General features: G+C 40.1%; 1 protein-coding gene across 1 annotated transcript; it reads left to right on the forward strand.

Moving 5' to 3' along the window:
- The first annotated feature begins 1,154 nt into the window (after window positions 1-1,154).
- On the forward strand, window positions 1,155-14,997 carry MALL (mal, T cell differentiation protein like). Its single transcript, XM_081940701.1, has 5 exons — window positions 1,155-1,209; window positions 1,922-2,258; window positions 11,950-12,117; window positions 12,318-12,455; window positions 14,493-14,997. Exons 2-5 carry the CDS (start codon window positions 2,148-2,150, stop codon window positions 14,553-14,555), a joined length of 480 nt encoding a protein of 159 aa, XP_081796827.1. The 5' UTR covers window positions 1,155-1,209; window positions 1,922-2,147; the 3' UTR covers window positions 14,556-14,997.
- The last annotated feature ends 9,010 nt before the right edge of the window (window positions 14,998-24,007 follow it).

Raw genomic sequence — 24,007 nt, forward strand, 5'->3', positions numbered from 1 at the left:
TTTAGGCTAAGCACTTTACTGTGTATTTGTCTTCCTCTCAGACCAGAAACATGTAGAAAATGAGCAGGTAGGTTTACAGTATTTCTTGTGCATGTTTTATCTCTATATGGGTGTGTCTGTATATATTTATTGAAGGGAAGCATAATTTCTAATGCATTAATGCAAAACATCTATTCTGGGTATATCTTTGTATACGGAAAATCAATGGCTTGTAAACAGTTACAACAAAGTACATTTATAGAGTGTTTACATCTGATGAGTATAGATGAAGGACATCTGTTTATTTTATTTCAAATGTTTATACTACTCTCAAAAATATAGAAGAATGGTACCTGTTCTAATGTGCTCCAGCCAATAAATCAAACCTCATAGCAATCCTTATTTGAAGAACACCAACATTCATAGTTAAAACATTGAGAATAATTCAGTATGTAGTTACTAGGCTTTCACTATGAACTATCCTAAGGAGAAAATGCTCAGAAAAATAAAAGAATGTGCTAAAACAAAATAACACCAACTTCTTGGCATGAGGTTCAATTTCATTTCCATTGGAATTAAAAACAAGCTTTTGATCAGCAATGTGAGGACAGTTACTAGCAGGGAAAACAACCACGTCTCTATTACCAAAGTACCGTACTGTGGTTCAGTAACCAGTGATGATTTACCCACCCTTTGGGAAAGATTGTGCAAGTGGAATTGTATGTTTCATGGTTCTTATACATTGTATTCCCATGCCCACTTGGTGGCATCTTCTTCCTTTGCATTAGTTGAAGGTTGGCGAAAGATGCTCAAAAATGTAGTACAAACAATTCCCTGTTACTTCCTGCTCCCCATTAAAAAGAAAGACCATGTAAGAGCCAGAGACAGATTGCATTCTTTAGAACTGTAAATACATGAGTTCAAGGCTAGCCATATGATTGTGGCTCAAGAACATTCCTCGTGTATTGATTTCAGAACAAAACAACAAAACAGGCATCAATTCCACAGCAGATTTTAGGTCCTTCCTCTTTCTGCCTGTTCTGTGGAACTATTGCTACCCCTCCCTGTTGGCTTCTAGCAGTTACACACACTTGTATGTAGCTCTTAAGCAGCAAAACCTTCCAAAATAAGCACTTTAAAAATACCCTTGATTTTTAATCTTTTCTGTTGGAGGAGTGGTCACGTAGCCGAACTAATTCAGAGGTTTAACAGTGCAAGAGAAGAACACAGGTAAGAAAGCAATAACTCGATTTTATTCAGCACTGGCTAGATTGCACTTGTATATTGTGTATAGTTCTCCGTACTATAATTCAAAAGAGATGTGAAGAAGTAAGAGGGAATCAGAGAGAAGAGCTGTAGAATGAGATGAGGACCTGCAAGCATGTTCTATGAGTGGAGCATATTTAGCGTGCAAAACATAATTTTAAGGGAAAACATAAAAGCTGTTCTCTTTTGAAGCAGCAGGGCATAAGTACGGAGAAATCAAGGAAAAATTGAGTTTAATATTAGGAGTAACTTCCTAAAATTACAAACGCAACTTGCTTCTTTGGAGATTTTAAAAGAAGAGGCTCAGTTGGATAGTCAGTTTTTTGGGGATGACTTACCAAATTCCTCCATTTAGGTTGAATTAGAACAATGTTTCTCAACCTTGGAAACCACTGGCTGGGGAACTCTGGGAGTTGAAGTCCACACATCTTAAAGGTGCCAAGATTGAGAGAGACAAGACTAGAGGATATCTAAGATTTCTAGCATTATCCTTCTTACAGGCAGACTTGTTGATTCAGAATGTAGATAGATAGCAAGAAACATCCCAGTTGCAGTGCTTTGGAATGGAACCAAAAGAAAACCTGACCCTCAAAAAGAACCCATTCAGAAAGAATCAGAATCTGTAGGTTCACCTTCTGATACCAAAGGATATTTAATCAACACAAAAATCCACCAGGATACTTGCCCTCTGATCTTTTATGGATGAGCTGCCATAGTCTCGGTGGTGTATTAAATTCTTCCACGATGACTACAGCTACCTGCCAGGCTGGAACTGATTTCACCTTTGACGTCCGTATGGGTGTGCCACTGGATACTATTTTAAGCTTCATATGCCAACAGTTCTGCTGCAGAAGTAATTGTGGATAGCAGATCGTAACAACAGCTACACAGAGACAATAGAAATGGATTCCAAAACTTCAGGACCAATGCCTGGCTGCCCAGCACTTGAAGATATTCCTTCGGGACTGGCCATTTTTAAAACGATACCGTATGCCTTAATCTTGCCAGAGCTGGTAAGTCAACTAACTTATTTTTGTTGTATTTTTTTTAAAATCCCTATCTCCAATTTAACTTTGAGCAGTTTTGCACTCTATATAGTGTCACTATAGAAACACAAATTGTGTACAAAGCCATAGGGATAACTCCTGGTCCTGGTTACTTGTATGATATATGCAGATGTATGCACATATGTTTTATGCTAATTGTTCTCATAGTTAACGAAAGGTTTATTTGAGGATTGGTGAACTTTCCATACTTCATTTTATTAACTAAGAATTGTGTATTTGGTTCAGCTATGCACCAAAGGACATGCCATATAGCTGCTTCCCATTACTCTTAAAATGTGCACTTTTATATTTAAAGGAGTTGAAGCAGCTATCCATAGTTAGCATACAGCACAAAGCATCTAGATTTGTTAGAAGAGAGCTGTGTTAATCTAAAGTACAGGTAGTCCTTGACTTATAACTACAATGGGGAGCATAATTTCTGTTGCTAAGCAAGACATGTATTAAGTAAGTTGCACCTGATTTTCTGACCTTTTGGCCATAGTTGTTAAGTGAATCATGCAGTTGATAAACGAATCAAACTTTCTCCATTAACTTTGCTTGTTGGAAGCTAATTGGGAATGTCATAAATGGTGATCATAAAACCCCAGGATGCTGCAGCTACCATAAATACATGTTGGTTGTCAAGCACCCAAAATTTGATCACATGACTATAGGGGTGCAGTGATTGTCATAAGCATGAGGACTTATAGATACAAGGAGAAGTATTATATTTATTTATAGACTTGTTTATATATTCATATATGTAAAGTATATAATACCCTAACTATGAAGCTGATCATATGATAGCGGTTTGGGTGTATATTAAGAGGTCACTCTGCGTTCCTAATTTTCAGAGAACTCTAGCAAGAAACCATTTCAGCAAAGGAATGATTAGCTTGGAGATATTAATATTGCATTACAGAGTTCAATGTGTTTGATAAGGCTTGTGGAATTTTTCCTCCACCCTCCCTAATTACTCTCGGATTATTCAGGTTGACTGCTGCGAAGTTGAGTAAGATGCTGTGCTCATACCGGACTTGCTTTCTGAAGATATGGATCAATATTTTTCAAACAGTGAATGGTGGAGACAATAATCCAAAAAGCATTGATTTTCAGGCTGGGTGTAGCTAGGCATGTGATTTCTTGGATAAAGATTGATTCAACTAAAAGTGTTTCACAGGGGAGAAAGAGCAGAGCTGATTTATTCAGGGACAAAAGCAGGAAGGTCCATGTAGCAACTTAGAACATTCCCTAATTTATTAACGAATTCAAGAGTTAAAAACCCCCAAAATAATAACATGTCTAAAGGAGAGAGATGGAAGCATTGCCACTTTCAGTCTCTAGTTCATTAAACAGGATTCTCCAGACTTTGTACAGAGCTGTTTGTAGGGGAGAAGAAAAGAGGAAGAGGAACTTCTGCCCTTTCACCCATTCCTACTCCTAGTAACTCTATAGATTTGAGCCACAAAAAATAATTATACTTTATCAGTCTTGTCAAAGTTTGGGTAACAAACAGAATTGTTATGTCTTGAGGATTCAGCTGTATCTTGGATTTCATATATCCAGCAGGGAAACAAACCCTAATAGAACATCCTTGTTTGAATGCAGTTGAATTCAGATTGTTAAGTGCTGAGTATTGACCGTCTTGGAGAGTCCCTGTGGTTACACCCATCTGTGGAACTTGGCTTTCAGGAATTTGTCCTATTTTTTTAAAAATAGAAAATCAAACTAACTGGTCACTATCACATAGTGTGATAATGAAATTCACTGGGAGGCAGCTGCATTGCAGTCTGTATTTTGCTTCACTTGGAGAACTTTCAGGAAGTTATAATTCAAGAGTTGTAAAACATGGCAGAGTGACTATGTTATTGTATGAGCCGTGAATTTTAACACAAATAGAGGTTTGTGTGTGTGTGCGTGCGTGCGTGAGTGCATGTAGTGCTTATGTATTTTTTATTTATATGAAAACTTCAGCAGAGTTTGGTATAATCAGAGGTGGTATTCAGCCAGTTCTGACTGGTTCTGGTGAATTGGTAGTGGACATTTTGAGTAGTACGGAGAACTGGCAAATACCACCTCTGGCTGGCTCCGCCCCATCTTTTCTCTGTCTCCCGAGTTCCAGCTGATTGGGCATCCCAGCTGATTGGCTGGGTCTTCTTGTGTTGCCCTGCACAGAAGAATGGAGCTGGAAAGCAGGTTAGTGGGGTGGGGAGGGAATGCGGATTTTACAGCATCCTTGCCCTGCAGTGGGGTGGAAATGGGGATTTTGCAGTATTCTTCCCCTGCCCCAACGACCAAGCCCCACCCCGCCCACAGAACCAGTAGTAAAAAAAATGAATCCCACCACTGGTGTAAATAGTAAGGAAGATTACTTTGATGGAGATATGCAATCTTGGTTGTCAAGGCAACCAGTGGTAAAATATATTTTAAGTCCAAGCTACCAGATAACATTTGGAAGCAGCACAGACAGATACCTCTCTAATTCACTGAAGTATACAAGTGAGGAGGGTACATCAAAACCAGACTTGAAGATCCTGTTATCATGGTGAATCTTAATAAAAGTAGTTTTGGCCTTCTTGTGGAGTTGATGTTTTTGTCTGGTCAACCCAGTGGGGCTGAGGACTTATAATAAAAATTGAAGCAAGCAAGAAAACAATAGCATGTTAGTTATTGCCTTCTTTGCAAATACTGCTCCAGAAACCATTACTCAATGTGGACAATGCGTCTTCAAATCCATGGTGGCATAGGAGAGCCCAATGACTCTAATAACAGGGGTTGTGCTCAGGCATAAAAAAATGGGCAGCTCAGTGGAAGAGGGTTTCTGTTTTTCACAATCATTTTCACAAGTGACACAATTGACAGTTTGCATGAGACAGCAACATGAAAGTCTGGTGAATTGCTACAAATGACAAGCTTATGGGAAGAGGTTGATTTAAATTGCACAATTCTACGTGAAACATATACCGTGTTTCCCTCAAAATAAGACAGGGTCTTATTTTCTTTTGCCACACGAAATAATGGCCTTGGGCTTATTATAGGGGGAGGGCTTTTTGTTTTGGGGTTGCCGGGCAGCTGGTCCCTTGCGAGCGGGCTCCCGAAGAGCCGGGCATAACCAAGGCATGTGGTGCTCTGCCCACTCCCCAGCTTCTGCGGCTTGGCACATTTGGGATACCCCTAGGTCAGTGCATGGAGCTCTGCCTGGCTGGAGAAGGGGGTTGCGCGAGCACCTGTTCTGCCCCCAGCAAGCATGCCTCCCAGCCTCACCATGTCCTGGCCCAGCCACTGCCACCGCGCTCCAAGCATAACTTCTTCTCCGGCTTCCAAATTCCAAAACTCAGCTGCCGAGTCTTCCAGCAGTGGCTGCTCTAGGAGTGCGCTCTATGGTGTGGACTGGCTGCTGGAAGACTCTCTGTCCGGAAGACTCTCTGTCCGCCAGCCAGCCTAGGGAGCCCGCTCGCAAGGGGAGCAGCCACCCGGTAACTCCCCCTTCCGGCCAGACAGAACACCACTCCCCAACCTAGTGGTATCCCGAAGGCGCCAAGCAACGTGAGTGCCTTTCCTCCCCCTACCACCACCCCAACTCCCGCGGCTTGGTGCCTTCAGGATACCGCTAGGTCGGTAAGCGGAGAGGGGGGTTGTCCAGGGGGCTTATTTTCGGTGGTGGGCTTATATTTTTGCCCACGTGAAAAATGTGGCAAGGCGTTAGTTTCAGGACAGGTCGCATTTTCGGGGAAACACGGTATTTAAAAATATTTATTTCTTTGAGTGGTGGGGCAAGGAAGGCTATTCATGAAGGATATTGTGACAAAAACTAAATATAAACTGGAATATGGCTGCTTATGTGGGAATCAAAGTTAAGATGAGATACAGGAACGTGCCTTTTGATTTTCTTTACCCCAAATCCTTTTTTATTTCTTCCTGTCCCTTCAAATATTCAAGCACATCTGGGTCCCAGATGTTTCTTTACTTTTTTGTGTGTATGGCCAGAAGCAACTTAGACAATGTCACTAGAGCAGCAATATTCTGCACTCAAAACTATCTGCAACTCAATGAAGACAGATTTTTCTCTTAATTGAATTTTTATCCTATCTTTCTTCTATGAGCTCAAGGCTACGTCCACTGATTTACTAGAACAACTCTGGGAAGTAAAATTGGCTTTAGAAAAATGACTGGTACAAAGTGCAATTCTATAGCTAAGCATAGACTTGAACCTGCACCTCGGTAGTTCAGTTTAGAATGTAGTTTTGTACAATATGGTCTTTGGGCATGTGAATATTGCACCGGCTATTATTTTTTTGAGAATTTATAGAAGCCACAATTATAATACAGTTGCAACTGTACTTCCTATGCAAAGAACCTGCAGTTTACAAGCAACAAAACGACATAGATGGATAACACTATGGCTTTACATAAAACAATATGTGGAAGTTTCATTTTGAATGCTTTTAATTTTCAATGCATATTCCTGCACTCTCCATCTTGACGAACCTGTTTGATAATTTCTCAGCAAGGGGGAGCATTAGCTTTCTTGACAGTGATCCTTGCTCACTGGCATTCAGTGGGTGTGTTCCTGCTGGTGGGTAATCAGAAGAGTTGAACATCTTCAGATGGAGTTTTTGTTTTTCTTTCTTTCTTGGAAATGAAATGGGAGTGCTGGGTATTTCTGGAAACACCTTTACAAAGTATGCTGAAAAAGGTATGCAACAACCTGACAGCCAAAGAGAATGGCAGGGCCGTCACGTTCTTTGGAAGTAATGATCCTTAAAGTGTACCATCTGTACATATCTTCCAAATGTAATCACAGGTGTTTTTCATTGTCTGATTCATAATCTTTTCTCTGAATAATGACTAGTTTTATACATATAATATTTCAGGAAATCCCATTTAAGGATCTCTGTTGGATTCTAAGTTGACATTTTGTGCAAAACAGATCAGACTCAGATAGCAAATCACTGCTCTTATTCAATTTTGCTTACACTGACTTCTTCAAGATTTTGAGCAAGTTTTTTTTCTTCCTGCTATAGCTACAGATGCCAGTGACAGGACTTGGGACATTATCAACACCAGGAATCTGTTTTAATAGAGTCTAGGATTAGGGAGACAACTGCATTTGCATTCATTCCATTATAAATACAGCTTTTCTTCAGATCTCCCCTTGGCATTGGGGAAGATTGGATAAAATAGTGGCCACATCTATTTACATCCTGTTCTAAAGCAATTTAGATTGCCACATAGTCACCATAACTCTTGGAGAAGACTTCTTAGGATGCATCTTTATCCTACATTTTCTCTCCCTCTCTATCAAATGAAGAGCAACACATTTCTTAATATCAATTGCTGGAAATCATAAGGAGGATGTTAGATTGTCCAATTTCCTGTTGGAACAGGAAGAAAATGTTGGACTAGGCATGCACCTGGTCTGGTTGATCATCACTGCAATTGGCTGTTGTTTTAATGTGGATTTGTTGAAATGGCTTATTGATGACACAAAGGGAAGATAGGCAGTCAATATCATTCATGGGTGATATCCACCAAAAGAACTATAACAGTGAATGTGGCTAGGTTTGTGGCATAGGTGCCTATGTAACACAATCCTATGCATGAAAGCTTAGAAACGTGTGTCTTTAGCAGGAAACTACAGGTGGCACAACTTTATGCATGTTTACATAGAGCTTGCACACAAAGGCAAGTATACATGCAACTGTTGTCTGGAGAGATAGGATTGCAATTTTAAGTCAGCCAGAAGTCCAGCATAAGCCACAATGATGTCATAGCATCATTTGCACTGACGTAATGATACATATGATGTTATTTGTCCACCCTTCACTCTTAACACAATCAAGATGAGTGAAAAATGGATAAGGATAAAGCAGGCTATTTGTGAGACGAGAATTCAAATTTATGTTGTCCCTAATCAGAGGTGGGTTTCTACTGGTTCAGCCCAGTTTGGCCAAACCAGGAGTGGTATGCTAGCCTGGATTGCAAAACTGGCAGCGACCCAGGCTGGCCACACCCCCGAACCGGTTCCCTGGTCGCTGCCGTCGCCGCCATCTTTTTTTTTTTTTAGTTCTGTGCACGCGCAGAACAATTTTCTTTGAACTGTGCATGTGTGCCCACGCACAAAGTGTGCATGCGTGAACTGGCAGTAACACCGGCTGAAATCCTCCCCTGGCAAAAATATATGTATGTGTGTATGTATGTATGTATGTATGTATGTATGTATGTATGTATGTATGTATGCATGCATGCATGCATGCATGCATGCATGCATATAAATAATTTAGATCACAATTCTAAAAGGAGAAACCTCACTGAATACAATAAATATACACAAAAGTGAACTAAAAATGTACTATTGTCCCGCTGCTCAGAATAGGGTGACAGATGGTGGTGATGAGTATGGGGAATTTTGTTGTTTAAGGTGCTAAGACAACCCTTTGTTTAGCACAATTATTTATATACTTGCAAGGCTGCTTTACTCTCTATGGAATAAGTCATTTTAAATATTTATCATGATGCACATTGTTTTTTTTAAATAAAAGATTTGTAATGCCTTAACATTTTAAGAAAAAATATAGACTAAGTATATTACAATTATAAGCAACTTTTTATATATTTATGACATAAAGCTTTTTTTCATAATTTGTCCTGCTGTTCATAATCAAGGAGAGAGATCAAATCAAACATTCATGAAGCTAACCTTCTACCCACTTCACAAAGGACAAATGCGATTGGAGTTGTAATTGCCAGCTTCATGTTCTAATCATATATTCTGTATTCAGCCCATGCACACATTTGCTGTTAAATTAGTGTCAAGAGAAGATAAACAATATTAAGAGATCAGATGGTTAGTTGAATTCCTGAACCTGAATGTGCAAGAGAGTGGTTGACTTTGGATCAGTAACTGTATCTACATTAATTGATTGCAACCTGCCCTGTACATAGCTTTGACAGAAGCCTGTAAACCTATGAGAAAAACTGATCCACTCTTTTCAACTACAAAATACCATTCTTTGACAATTTTTACAGGTAGTCCTCAAGTAACGAATGTAATGGAGCTTGCCCATTCCATTTGTACCTTGAGGATTTGTAGGAGTGAATCTCGTACCTTGAACGAGATCACCTCCTGCTTTCTGTCCACACATTCGCTAATTGAATACGCAGTTCGTTAAGTGCACATGAGGGTGGGGAAGGCCATGGGGGGGGGTAGTGATGGAACAGCCCCCAAGGCCTCCCCAACCCTCTTAGATAGCTCATGCTTCCCCCTCCCTTCCGGCCGCCCCAGACTCACTTACCTTACAAGATCTGCCTTCTCTGTGCTGTGGTTTCTGTGCCTTTGAGGGAGGGGAGAGTCAATGCAAGGTCCTGAGTGCCCTAATATCGCACGAGTTCAGGCACCTATCCTCTTTTGCAGAGACTGGGTGCCTGAACTCTCACGAGATCACAGACCCTAGAAATTTTCATTCGGGATGTAAAAACTGTTTGTAGTGCCTTTGTCCTGCTACCCCACCAAATCCTTTCTGCCACCATCAGAACAGTTTTCATCTGGAAAAGTGAAAAGCCATTCCAGCCCATGTCAGTTCTCCATTCAGGTGAAAAGTGTTTGGGCATCAATGGGATGCTTAGAAATGGAGCCATCCGCTCCGTTTCAAGCATCCCATAGGTACCCATACAGTTTTTGCTAGCTTTTTATTGCATAAGAGCAAGTTAGGCCTAGTGGTTAAATCACTGGGTGAAAAGTGGGGGAACCCTGACTTCTAGTCCTTCCTTAGCCATGAAAACCAGCTGGATGACTTTGGGTCAGTCTCTCTATCTCTCAGTGCAACTCACCTCAGAGAGTTGTTTTTGTCTGGAAAATAGGAGAAGGAAGTTGTGTTGGATATGTTTGCTGCCTTAAGTTATTTGTAAAAATAACCTTTATTATAATAAAGGTGGGATACAAATAAATAAATAATAGACAAAAAAGATCAAGCTATTAAAAATGACCCAATTCTCTCCACTTGCTATTTACAAAATGCTCTGGGGCAGCAGCAGCAGCAGCAAAAGCACTACTAAAGTACATAACTTGTCATTTTTCATGATACTTACATAATAAGACTGACCTTCTTTGGAAATTGCTTTGGCAGATAAAGAAGCACAGTACACAACACTGATAAAACTTTGCAATGAAGAATAAATATAGTCCAGTTTGATCACCAAGTATTAGCTATAGGGCGAAAGTCTCAATTCCTCAGACTTCCATTTAGGCAAATTTGGATGTAATGGACAAAATTTTACTTTGCACAATTCTTCAGTCTTCAGTTTTATTTCATATTTTCATTTCCTAAGCAGACTGGACTATTGATATGCAATACCATTGCATAATTGATGTTTCAATGGAATTTGCATTCATTTATGTCACTTGTGCAAATGATGACTCAGGGCACAAGTGACATAAATTAGTGACATTCATTTATTTAAAATTGGATTTAACAGACATTCAGATTTAATGGACAATCCCTTTTCCCCAAGTGTCTATGGAGATTCTCAGTCATCCAGGTCATGGTTGTCCCAAAGGTGCTTTTTTCAAGAGGCAACTCGCCTTTCTGGTTTTTCTTTGAAGACGTTTCGCTTCTCATCCAAGAAGCTTCTTAGCTCTGACCGGATGGTGGGGAAATGTCTTCAAAGAAAACCCAAAAAGTCCAATTGCCTTTTGAAAAAGCTTCAGGTTTTACTTTTTTTAACAACAGTTTTCTTAATGGATTATTTTAGTTTGTACTATATGTTGTCCAGGATGGAATTATTGCATATCATTGTTTAAAATATTAGCATTTCTCCTTAGGATTCAATTAAATCATTTAATATAAATACACTGTAGTCATTCTGTAGTTAATTTTTTCCTGTCTCATGCATTTGGGTTTTTTTTTTGTTCTTGATTTAGCTTTTTTTTAAAAAAAGTTTTTGCTCTGTTGTTTTTTTCTGTCCAAAGAAAAAAACAAAGAAAAAGACAAGGACTGGTTCTCTTTTGTGCTCCCTTTGAAAAAATATTGGTTGGTTTGCACTTTATCCACTTCATATCAACCATAATATCTGCACATATCATTCATCCAAGGGAATTATTTTTAATTTAGATTAGAAGTTTCTTAGGAGGGAAAAAAACCCTGCTGATGTTGCATATTTTCATAACAGCCTAATGCAAGCATATTTAGAATTAATTATTTAAATAATATAAATACTTATTCTTCCTGAGGATCATTCCTGATGGAGCCAATATAATACTGGAAAAGGAAGAGGATATAGAAAGGTGCCCAGCTGGAGCTAGTTTCATATACATTCAGTTTTCAGACCCTGAGATGGTTCAACAATGATTGGCGCAACATCCTGCTAGCTTTTAAGATTACATGTGAAACACTTGTCCATTTAAGCATCAGTTGGACATTTTGTGCATGGATGTGTTGCTGTCAGTGTGTTTACTCTGCTGTTTTAAGATAGATCATTTTACATGTTGGTATTATTTGTACTTTAGCCTTCTGCTCCAGAGTTGCATTTTAATGAAATGTATAAATCAACCAATCAACCAAATAAATAAATACAGACATAAATCAGCGACTAAACCAATCTGAAATATAAAAAAGTTTAATGATAATCATTTGCATTTCAACATTTTTCACCCTGACAGATCTTTGGCTGCTGGGTTTGGATCCTCGTAGCAGCTACCACGGTGTATTTCCCTTTGCTGCAAGGATGGGTTATGTACGTCTCGGTCAGCTCCTTTGTCATCTCTTTTCTGCTCCTCCTGAGTTACTTGTTTGGCTTCCATAAAAACTTTGAATCCTGGAGAATTCTGGTAAGGTGGCAACAACAACTGTAGCTTAAAAATATTTGAAGTGGGTAAATACTCTCAGATCGCGAATGGGCTGCTTACTAGGATGACTTTGGTCTGTACTTCATGTGCAATTCTGCATGATAATGAATATAGCCTGAAGAATTCCACATTTCCTTCTTGTTTTTTTAACATTGTCCGCATCTACTTCTCTTTTCTTTTAGGACAGTCTTTACCATGGAGCCACAGGCATTTTTTACCTGAGCGCTGCTGTGTTGCAGGCAAATGCAACAATCCGTTCAGAGACTGAAGTGTCAGCAGAATTTATTCCTCGCTATTATCAGCTCAATGTTGCAGCCACGGTAAGAACCTCTCATCACCTGAGCAACTACCTGTTTTGTTTGAAAGCTCACACTTCAGTTCTTGCTGGTGACCTTTTATTGCTGGAACCAGAATGAAAAGAGCAGGGCAGCCCCTGCTAGGATCATCATTTCAAAAAGTGTTCTTTTACCCTGTCAGATACTTCATCTGTTTCCTATCATAATGCTCTTTCACTTAAATAGATGCTTTGCTGTTTTTATGAAGAAAGTACTAAGTCTTAAGTCCAGCCACAGTAAGGAAGTTCTTAATAGACACAACTCAACTCATAGTCTATAGAGATTCTCAGTCATCCAGGTCATGGTTTTCCCCAAAAAACCGACCTATGAGTTGAGTTGTCCCAAAGGTGCTTTTTTCAGGAGGCAACTGGATGTCCTTGTTTTTTCTTTGAAGACGTTTTGCTTCACATCAAAGACGGTTCTTCAGCTCTCACAGGGGAATGGAATCCTTCCATTCCCCAGTATCCGGTCAAACTGAAGAAGCTTCTTGGATGAGAAGTGAAATGTCTTCAAAGAAAAAGAAAGAAAGTCCAGTTGCCTCCTGAAAAAAGCACCTTTGAGACAACTCAACTCATAGGTCGTAAGCTAGATCATCTTTGTTCTGAATTGTTGTTTGCATTAAATCAGTGCTTAATGAACCTGGATAAATTACACAATACTGGGTAAAAAGTGGTTTTTTTTTGGAAAACAACACACAAATCTACAACAGGGACATTTAAATTGAGTTAAAGATTGCCATGTGTACCAAAAAATATTTATAAATCTCCCAAAGTATTCCTATTAAGATGAAAGTTGATGAAATTACCAATGCAAATTTATTGAAATGACATAAAGGCTAAACTTACTGATATTATTTGTATAATATATATACATCTCTTTCTATTTCCTTCCTTCCTTCCTTCCTTCCTTCCTTCCTTCCTTCCTTCCTTCCTTCCTTCCTTCCTTCCTTCCCTCCCTCCCTCCCTCCCTCCCTCTTTCTTTCTTTCTTTCTTTCTTTCTTTCTTTGATTTTTAAAAACATTTTTCTTATACTGTGAACCCGCCCAATCAGGTGCCACCTAATTTGAATAAATTAAATTAAACTACATTACAATGTTGTAAATTTACTTTTAGTTTGGCTTCAGCTGTTACCTTTTGGAATACAGCCCCTCCTCATCAAAGACCAAATGTGACTCTTAATGGCTCAAGTATGCACAAAGGCCTGTTGTAAAGCAGTATTAACTTTCACATAGCATGTGGCCTGCTTTATGGGTCAAGCATGTCTAACCCTACATATTTATTATTGGATTTATAATGAAGAACACTTTTCTATTGAAGAAGCCTTCCCTTTCCTTCAGTGTAGGATTATAGGGTAAACAAGACATGAAAATACAGAGCAAGAGTTGATAAAACATATAGACTTGTCAAATGTTCTATAAATTCTCCAATTAATAAACAAAATAATTATATCAGGATAGAGATTAGGTGGTTTTGAATGTAAACCGTGTAATGGACTTGCAAACTAAACTACTCCATCAGACTGTAGGAGTTTAACTCAACAAGAGAACTAGGAGCCTAAATGATGGGCCCTGAGCATCAGACAAGCATTCCTAGCATAAGATGGTTTGTTCATCCCACAAGTTCCTTTTGGTTAATGGTAAATTTAATCTGCTTTCCAGGCCAAACAGGTATACAAAGAAACTCATTAGGAAGGTCTGCTCTTTGATACCTGGGTATTTTGGAGGAAGGGTTACAGTTTGCATGCCATTACAACAATAGAAGTTGTATGCTAACACCTTTGGAGGCCAGGTGCCTGGAAAGTTAGAAACTATGTGACAAAACTGGTTGTCTCAGATTTTCTTCACCTTCATTTTGTCCTTCAATAATCCAGCAAGCTGGATAGCTGAAAGAGAACAGGTGTGAAGTTAGGTCTTGACTCATTTGGAACTGACTTTGAAATTGAATTTGCAACTATTCCTAGCCTGAGATGCTAACTTGCTTTGGGAATGGGAATAATAATTTTGCCAATTTTTTCCTTTTTCAGTTGTTTGCTTTCATCACTACGCTGCTGTATATTTTGCATGCCTTCAGCAACTACTACCACTGAAATGACAGGAGCTGGAGTCTGTATACCCAAACAAACAGTTAACATTTAAGAAGATAATTCAGTTGCAACTGAATTCACCCATCAGCTGGCACGATCTCATTTTAGGTGAAGCAAACACATGTTTGTTAAAACCTGTATTGTAGCATATTGCTGAGTTCTGTATGTAAAACTACTCAATTTACTGTAATCCTTGATTTCTCATGCCTGTAATTATCCCAAATTATTATTTCCCCCCCTCATATAAAACCCTCCATAAATAATGTACATAAAATAGGGGGGATTTTTGAACTTTCTGTCTTCAGTGAACTATCTTCACATTTCCTCTTCTGTGAAGGAATTCTTGTTGGTTTGCTATGGCATCTTGCCCATGGCAGAAGATTCTGGGTTCATATTCTCAGGTAGCTAGTTCCCGATTCACACAAACCCTAAACGAAATAGTGTATAGCAGTGATGGCGAACCTTTTTTGGCTCGCGTGCCACAAGTGGGGGGAGCGCAGGGGGGTCGAGTGCGGGTGTGCCGCACCCATAATGCAACACGCGACCCCCCCACTGTGCATGCGCGCAAAACACGCGACCCCCCCATTTTTACATGTTTTTTTGCCCTCCCCAGGCTCCAGGGGCTTTATAGGAGCCTGGGGAGGGCGAAAAGAGCCTCCCCCGACCCCCCCGGAGGCCCTCCGGAGGCTTCAGGGACTGTCCAGAGGCTTCCCTGAAGCCTTCGGAGCGCTTAAAACCACCCTCCGAGCAAACCGGAAGTGACTTCCGGGTTGCTCGGAGTGTCGTTTTAAGCGCTCCGAAGGCATCAGGGAAGCCTCGGACGGTCCCTGAAGCCTCCGGGGGGGGGCGGGGGAGGCTCTTTTCGCCCTCCTCAGGCTCCTATAAAGCCTCTGGAGCCTGGGGAAGGCAAAAAATAGCTTTTAAAAAGGTGAACTTAGGTGGCCAGCGCGCACATGCGTGCTGGCCAGCTGACAGGGCAGCGCCTCGCGTGCCCTGACAAATGGCTCCGCGTGCCACTTGTGGCACGCGTGCCATAGGTTTGCCATCACGGATGTATAGCAGTGTTTCTCAACATTGGCAGCTTGTAGACATGTGGACTTCAACTGGCTGAGGATTTCTGGAAGTTGAAGTCCACATAAGCTGCCAAGAATGAGAAACGCTGGGTATAGAATATATTATAATGCTACATGATTCAGTGTATGCCTTAAAATATATCTTCCAATGTCTTGTATTTGCAAGTCACAGGAAAGGTTGTGTAGTGGTTGGCAACCTTAGGCAGCATGCCTGCTTTCTAATCGATAAAGCTTCCAGAGAATTTCGGATTCCTCTACAACACTGCTTGCAAACTATTTCCCATTTGGATGCAACAAATTATTCATTAAGGCTACGGCAAATAATCTGTTGCCTCCAAATGGCCTGGGGAATAATTATCAAGATGTCTGGGAAGAGAAATTCACACACATTATGGTAGCTGTGATATAAATGATTTTTATCTCATTAACTTTATGTGTGATTTCTATCTTAAGTAAGTACGAAGCTAAAGTGGCAACATAATACAAAATACCATCTGTTTACCTATTGGGGTGCACACTCGCACAAAAAAAGCAAGATTCCTCCTGTGAATTGAAGAAGACTCATCCTGTCCTGCTGTTAACTAAAATTGAAAATGCTGTGCAAATAGTATCCCTTTCGGTAATGTTAATATATGTAAAAGTATTCTGCTCTTTGTTATTACAATATATAGACTGTTTGTTTCAATGTAGAAACATGAAGTAACTTATTGGTAAACTTGTGTTTTTTAGTTCTGTTTTATACTGATGTTTCAGTTAACTATCTTTTGCCAATGAATATAACTAAATTTGCCAAACCATGCAAGTGTTTTAATTGCTGCTTTATGAGTGGGGTTGTGCCATTGCAGATGCAAAAAACACATCCAGGCCATAATTTTATCAACAATTGTAGGCATCTTTAAACTATTATGTAGGAACTACAAAAGATGTACTTGTAAATGTGTGTGACTGTTAGGGGTTATGACATGCATAGGCCATAATTTATTTTTAATTTCATTCATCTTTCTCTGGATTCAAAGTACCAGTGCCCATAGTTGCTTCCAGCTTTTGTCCTAAGAATAAATCAGCCACAAACTTTGCTGCTCTGAAATATATGGGGATGTGTTGGGATGTGACTTGCATTGCAACGTGTCAAGATACTGCTGACTTCCGTCAGAATTCATCTGCTGGTGCCACTGCTTCAAAGACCTTGCTGCCCCTGACAAGTAATGCTAACACCAATCCTGAGAGGTAGTACATGGCCCTTCTGTTTGGTTTGATAGCGCAGTCAAAGTCTTAATCTCAATTTGGGCTTCCTCCTTTTCATAGGATCTGTTTATCAAGCACGCCGAGATTTATGAAGTAAAATATTTATGTCTAACTTATCCTTAAGCTCATGAGGAATACTGAGGATTCCTTCTATATCTGCACATGGAGAAATGTAGGCACCGAAATTACTTTATAATTTTTAAAAAAGGTAATTAAGAGTTCATTTGGGTTTATGGCTTTGAAGTGCTGTGATTTTTTAAATTTATTTTGCTATACCACCAACTGCCAAAATCGTTCATCATGATGTCAACATTACAAAATATTTTCTGATGTGGAAAATGCCTCCCCCCATCAAATTAGAACATATATTTTTAAGCAACTAAAATTTTACAAAATCAGCACAATGCAACATCAACTTTTTTCCATGAAAAGTTAGCATTAACACACGCAATTAAGCATTGAAGGGAGGTTTCAAGCAACTTGCCCACAGCTTCAGCCTTAAACTGTCTACCGTGGACCTCACCCCATTCCTAAGAGGTCTGTAAGGGGGCGTGCATAAGCGCACCAGCATGCCTACCATCCCTGTCCTACTGTCACCATTTATTTGTACTCATTTCATGTGCTCATGTCCATGTTTATACTTATATCTGTTATCTCGTACATGTTTGACAAACTAAATAAAAAGAACCTTTTATTCCGAGAGAAAAGGATTTCTGATTTCTGAAGTGGTTCAGCTCTTCCAAGTTATGTCTGACTATTCGAAGTTATGATGTCGCTGAAAAAAATGACTCACGACTGGTCCTTGCACCAACAACCATCAGTCTCCCAGTGGTCACTGTTGCGATTTTGAGAACTTGGCTACCATCAGCATTTGTGGTTGCATGTGGTGAAGTGATCACCATTTGCAATCTTTCTAGCTGGCTTCTGACAAAGTCAATGAGAAAAGTGGCAGGTAGTCACAGGTTGCAGTCATGTGATGTCTTATTTAAGGACCTTTGCTTAGCAATGGAGCTGTCAGTCCCAATTAGTGTCATTAAGCGAGGAATTCCTGTACCTTCAGTTCGCTAGTAAGAGAACATTAGTACACATTGCCTGGTCTATGAATGCGGGTAGCCCTTGTTTATTGACTGTCTTGTACTAATGACTATTTGGGGTAAAAAAAAATTAATGTTGAAACCAGTCCATGCATTTACAACCTTCTCAGTCTTTAAAGCAAACTGAAGTAAGATCATAAGCACAACCATGGTTTCACTTAAAGACCACTTAACTTAATGACCAAATTGCCAGGATCAATTATAAATCTATAAAAACACTACAAATGCTACTATTTTTGTATACATGCACATATATTGAAAATGTCAACGCTGTCATTACAGGCTGTCATCAACTTACAACCATCTGTTTAGTGACCATTCAAAGTTACAATGGCATTGAAAAAAGTGACTTATAAATGTTTTTCACACTTACGACCATTGCAGCATCCTTATGGTCACACGATCAAAATTTGGATGCTTGGCAACTGGCATGTATTTATGGTGCTCGCAGTGTCCATGTGATTACTAAAAGAGTGGTGTAGTGGTTAGGGTGCAGAACTGCAGGCTACATCTGCTGATCACCGGCTGGCAGCAGTTTGGCAGATCGAATCTCACCAGGCTCAAGGTTGACTCAGCCTTCCATCCTTCCGAGGTGGGTAGAATGAGGACCCAGATTGTTGAGGGCAATATGCTGACTCTGTAAACCACTTAGAGAGGGCTGGAAAGCACTGTGAAGCGGCATACAAGTCTAAGTGCTATTGCTAAGCGCTATTACCTTTTGTGACCTTCTGACAAGCAAAGACAAAGGGAAAGCCAGATTCACTTAACAACTGGGTCACTAACTTAACGAGAGCAATGTTTCACTTTACTGTGGCAAGAAAGGTTGTAACATGGGGCAAAACTGTTCCTGATTGGGTTTGATGCTTGGTGACTTCACATCGACATCCATGTAACAAAGGTAACATTTACTACTGCTTTCTTCTGGATATTCTTTTTCACCTCCTAATGTTACCTGAAGGGCTGATAATCCTTGGTAGTCTCCCATCTAAGGACTCACCCTTTCTCACCCTGGCTAGCTGCCAAGACAAGATCATCAGAGTGCTGTCAGTTGCATTGCCCAAGTCCTTTAGAAGGGATTGGATATTTTTCCAATGCGTTGCTTAATTATCCACTGGATGTATTTTTAAGATAAAGGCTTCAGAGCATATCCCTCATCAGAGAGTCATCATCTGAAAGGAGCAAGAAACACAGAAATAATGAAATTAGCAATTACAGAATTGGATGAGATCCCAAAGAGCCATTTTTACCAGCACAGAGATCTACATTAGAAAGTAATTAATTAGTAAGTAATCTCTTATGTCAGGGGTGTCCAAACTTGGGAACTTTAAGACTTGTGGACTTCAACTCCCAGAATTCCCCAGCCAGCCATGCATAGCATGTCATACAAAGGAGAAGTGAAGCCTAATTTTAAGATCTCTGAAAGGAATGGGTCAAAACAATTATAAGCACAGACAGAAATTCTATATAATACAAAGCTTCACTTGTGAGTTGAGCATCCCCCACTCTTAAAAAGCATATAAATGTGCATGGATACAGGAAATTTGCAATCTTTCTTTTAGTGACCATTCAAAGTTACAACAGCACTGAAAAAAGTGACTTAGGGCCATTTTTCTCACACCCCTTGCAGCATCCTTGTGGTCACATGATCAAAATTCAGATGCTTGGCAACTGGCTCAGATTTATAATGGTTGCAATGTTCCAATGTCATTTTGTACCTGTTGACAAGCAAAGTCAAAGAGGAAACCAGATTCATTTAACAACTGTGCCACTAACGTAGAACTGCAGTGATTCACTTAACAACTGTGGCAAGGAAGGCAATAAAATGGGGCAACACTCACTTAACTGTCTCACTTACCAACAGAAAACTTGGGCTCAATTACCAGTATTACTATGCACATGCACACACACGTATAGACTGCATATACTTATAGGTGCATATGTATGCATGTACGCAACTACATGTATACATATATACTTGCTAGAGGCTGTGCTTAAAAAAACAGCATTAATACAATATAATACAATACAATACAATACAATACAATACAATACAATACAATACAATAGCAGAGTTGGAAGGGACCTTGGAGGTCTTCTAGTCCACCCTCCTGCCTAGGCAGGAAACTCTATACCATTTCAGACAAATGGCTATCCAACATCTTCTTAAAGACTTCCAGTGTTGGGGCATTCACAACTTCTGGAGCCGAGCTGTTCCACTGATTAATTGTTCTAACTGTCAGGAAGTTTCTCCTCAGTTCTAAGTTGCTTCTCTCCTTGATTAGCTTCCACCCATTGCTTCTTGTTCTACCCTCAGGTGCCTTGGAAAATAGTTTGACTTCCTCTTCTTTGTGGCAACCTCTGAGATATTGGAACATTGCTATCATGTCTCCCCTAGTCCTTCTTTCTCTTAAGCTAAACATACCCAGTTCCTGCAACTGTTCTTCATATGTTTTAGTCTCCAGTCCCCTAATCATCTTTGTTGCTCTTCTCTACACTCTTTCTAGAGTCTCCACATCCTTTCTACATCATGGTGACCAAAACTGAACGCAGTATTCCTAGTGTGGCCTTATCAAGGCATTATAAAGTGGTATTAACACTTCACGTGATCTTGATTCTATCCCTCTGTTGATGAAGCCTAGAACTGTGTTGGCTTTTTTGGCAGTTGCTGCACACTGCTGGCTCATGTTTAAATGCTTGTCCTCTAGGACTTCAAAATCCCTTTAACTGTATAATTATCAATTAAAGGGAACAAAACTGATGTTACCTGTCTTGCCAACCCTTTTCCATTTCAGTGCCCACATATCATTTTCAGACACATAAATGTAAGTGCACAACTGCACATTCATACACATATGCACCTACATACACTTTTTTCCAGCCAACCCTTTTCCATTTCAGTGCCCACATATCATTCTCAGACACATAAATGTAAGTGCACATTCATACACATATGCACCTACATACACCGTTTTTCCAGAAACAACAAAAAGGAAAGAAGAAGCAACCCAGGATTAAAAGAGTGGGGCAGCTGCCCTGGGAAGGCAGAGAGAAGGGAGGGGAAGGGAGGGAGGGAAGGAGAGAGGGGGGGGGGGGGAGGAAGGAAGGAAGGAAGGAAGGAAGAAAGAAAGAAAGAAAGAAAGAAAGAAAGAAAGTAATAAGAGGTAAACAACGTAGACTGAGATGATGGGAGGGAAAGAGGTAATTGGCCAGAAAACAAAGAAAACAATGAAAAACCTTATGTCTTTCAGTATGAAAAAAAAAAGATTAAATTCACAAAATAGCCCCTCCTTAGAAATGGTTAATCTTTGAACTATTTTAATTTCAAGTACTTGCTTTGTTTTTCTACAGAGACCTCTTCAGTTATTTTTAATCACTGCTGCTCGTTTGCTCCCCCCCCCCAATATTGGCTCTCTTTTCCTTGGCAATTGCAAAATGATTGCACCCACCCTCCCCACCCGAATTATTTGGAAGTACTCTTGTTTTCATAATTGCAGTAGCTGAAATCCCATGGAGTTGGGACTTGGAGGTAACAGTGATTACCCTTCAAAGCAAAAGGGTACAAAACTCAATTCAGTCCACATACACTGCCCCGAGTCCTTCTGTGCGAAAGACGGATGGTTTCAAAATTTGATAAGGTAAATAAATAAATATAACCCTGCTGAAGCATTGTTAAGTTTATTATATCAGAATAGGTAAAATGTTTGAAAAATTGTGAACACTTATAATGCAACCATAAGAAAATAGTTCCTTATTGAGCATTTCAATAGAGCATGAACTTCATATTTCTTTATGTATTTTTGTAAGAAAACCAAAACCAGAGAACTCTTAAAGAAAAGGAAGCTAAATGTTAGAGAAGGGACCCTGGTAGCTTTTTGCTCTTGGAGCAGGAATTGGCACTTCAACAATTGGCAGGAGGCATGCATAGCCCCAGCATGAAGAATATCACCTGTTGATTTCCTTAAATCTATGTTCTGGTCCAGAAGTGGAAATCAGCATGGACACATTTTGTTTAGCTAGGTAGCAACCTTGCTATCTTTGGGAAACCTAACCCATCTATTTTAATATAGCTGTTAATTCAGATGAATATGAAATAGTTTTATTCTGCCACAGGTAATTGTCTGAGTAGCCACCAGATGTCTGTAATGCTCTGCTGGAGAAACTACAAAACACAGGATACTCTTTCTTCTCTGCTCAGCTGTTAACTGTTGATGCAGTTCTTCTGAAAAAGTCAAACCTCTCCTTCCATCAACCCACCCCCCTATGGTTCCTGAATATCTAGCAGAAATGCCTCTAGAAATAAGTGTGATTAAAGGGGGTAGTCTTTGCGAAAAAACCAAGTTGATCTATTTACAAATATATCTCAGATTAACGGTACTGTTTCTTGAATAACTGCCTGATGGTGAACCTATGGCAGGCGTGTCCTATGTGGCACACAAAGCCATGTTGCCCGGCATGGGCGGCCTTGCCTGTTTGTCTTTTGGGTTTCTGGTGCCCATCCGCGTGCGATGATCAGCTGTTCTTCGTGCATGCAGCAGTGCCGAAAACCGGTATGCACATGCGCACCACGCAGCTGATTTTCGGTTGCGTATGCGTGCCAGAACCCGGAAGTTCGGCTTTTCCAGAGCATGGCCCTGATGAGTGTGCATGCATGTGCAATGTTTCCATGCCAACTTTTTGGCACTCGGTGCTCCTTCTTTAGATTTAAATATGAGCCAGCAGTGTGGAGCAACTGCCAAAAAAGCCAAGGCAGTTCTAGGCTGCATCAACAGAGGGATAGAATCAAGATCACGTGAAGTGTTAATACCACTTTATAATGCCTTGGTAAGGCCACACTTGGAATACTGCATTCAGTTTTGGTCACCACGATGTAGAAAAGATGTGGAGACTCTGGAGAGAGTGCAGAGAAGAGCAACAAAGATGATTAGGGGACTGGAGACTAAAACATATGAAGAACTGTTGCAGGAACTGGGTATGCTTAGCTTAAGAGAAAGAAGGACTAGGGGAGACATGATAGCATTGTTCCAATATCTCAGGGGTTGCCACAAAGAAGAGGGAGTCAAACTATTCTCCAAGGCACCTGAGGGTAGAACAAGAAGCAATGGGTGGAAACTAATCAAGGAGAGAAGCAACTTAGAACTGAGGAGAAACTTCCTGACAGTTAGAACAATTTATTTATTTATTTATTTATTTATTTATTTCTTGGATTTCTACACCGCCCCCTCTCCCAAAAAGGGACTCAGTGGAACAGCTTGCCTCCAGAAGTTGTGAAGGCCCCAACACTGGAAGTCTTTAAGAAGATGTTGGATAGCCATTTGTCTGAAATGTTATAGGGTTTCCTGCCTAGGGGGTTGGACTAGAAGACCTCCAAGGTCCCTTCCAACTCTGCTGTTGCATTGTAAAGATTACCTGTGGACCTGAGACAGTTATCAGATGGCCATGGATGTACCTGGGGCATCTGATCTTTTCATAACATGCCTTTGTGTCCTTCCGATTAGGCTTTTCACAATGCAATCCAAAAAAAAGAGCCACTTGGATTTATTGGCTAGGACACTAGCTAGAAAGCAAGAAACTGTGAGTTCAAGTCTCACTTTAGCCATGAATGCCAGCTGAGTGTCTTTGGGCCAGTCACTCTCTCTCAGCCCAACCCCCAACAGGCTTGTTGTTTTGGGGAAAATAGGAGGAAAATGTGTTCGATATGTTGGCCGCCTTGAGTTATTAGTAAAAAATATTAAAGGTGGGATATAATGGATAATAATGAAACAAAGAAATTAATTCCTCAAAGCAGCTCCTGAGAAATCTGTGTTGATTACTACGTAAGAGAAATGAGTTTTTTGACTGAGAAAATAGTTGCTTTCACCAACACAATGCCTGCCATATTTTGCAGTGCAGTGCAGAATAATAAGGGACCTAAACAGGGGTGGGATCTTACCGGTTTAACAACCGGTTCTTGAGTGCAGTTTACAGAAGACTTACCTTCTGGATTACTGCTTGGGAAGGAAAACAGCTCCACTCTGCCGTGGGACTCAGCTGACAAGAAAAAGTT

This window comes from Natrix helvetica (genome assembly GCF_964273705.1).
Source record: "Natrix helvetica genome assembly, chromosome: 2".
In the NCBI taxonomy this organism is placed as follows: domain Eukaryota; kingdom Metazoa; phylum Chordata; class Lepidosauria; order Squamata; family Natricidae; genus Natrix; species Natrix helvetica.

Bases quoted from the DNA above. Each gene is read 5' to 3' on its own strand.
- MALL (XM_081940701.1), top strand. From the start codon at position 2,148: ATGGATTCCAAAACTTCAGGACCAATGCCTGGCTGCCCAGCACTTGAA. The intron at 12,118-12,317 runs GTAAGGTGGCAA...CTTTTCTTTTAG, and splicing joins TTGAATCCTGGAGAATTCTG to GACAGTCTTTACCATGGAGC. The intron at 12,456-14,492 runs GTAAGAACCTCT...TTCCTTTTTCAG, and splicing joins AGCTCAATGTTGCAGCCACG to TTGTTTGCTTTCATCACTAC.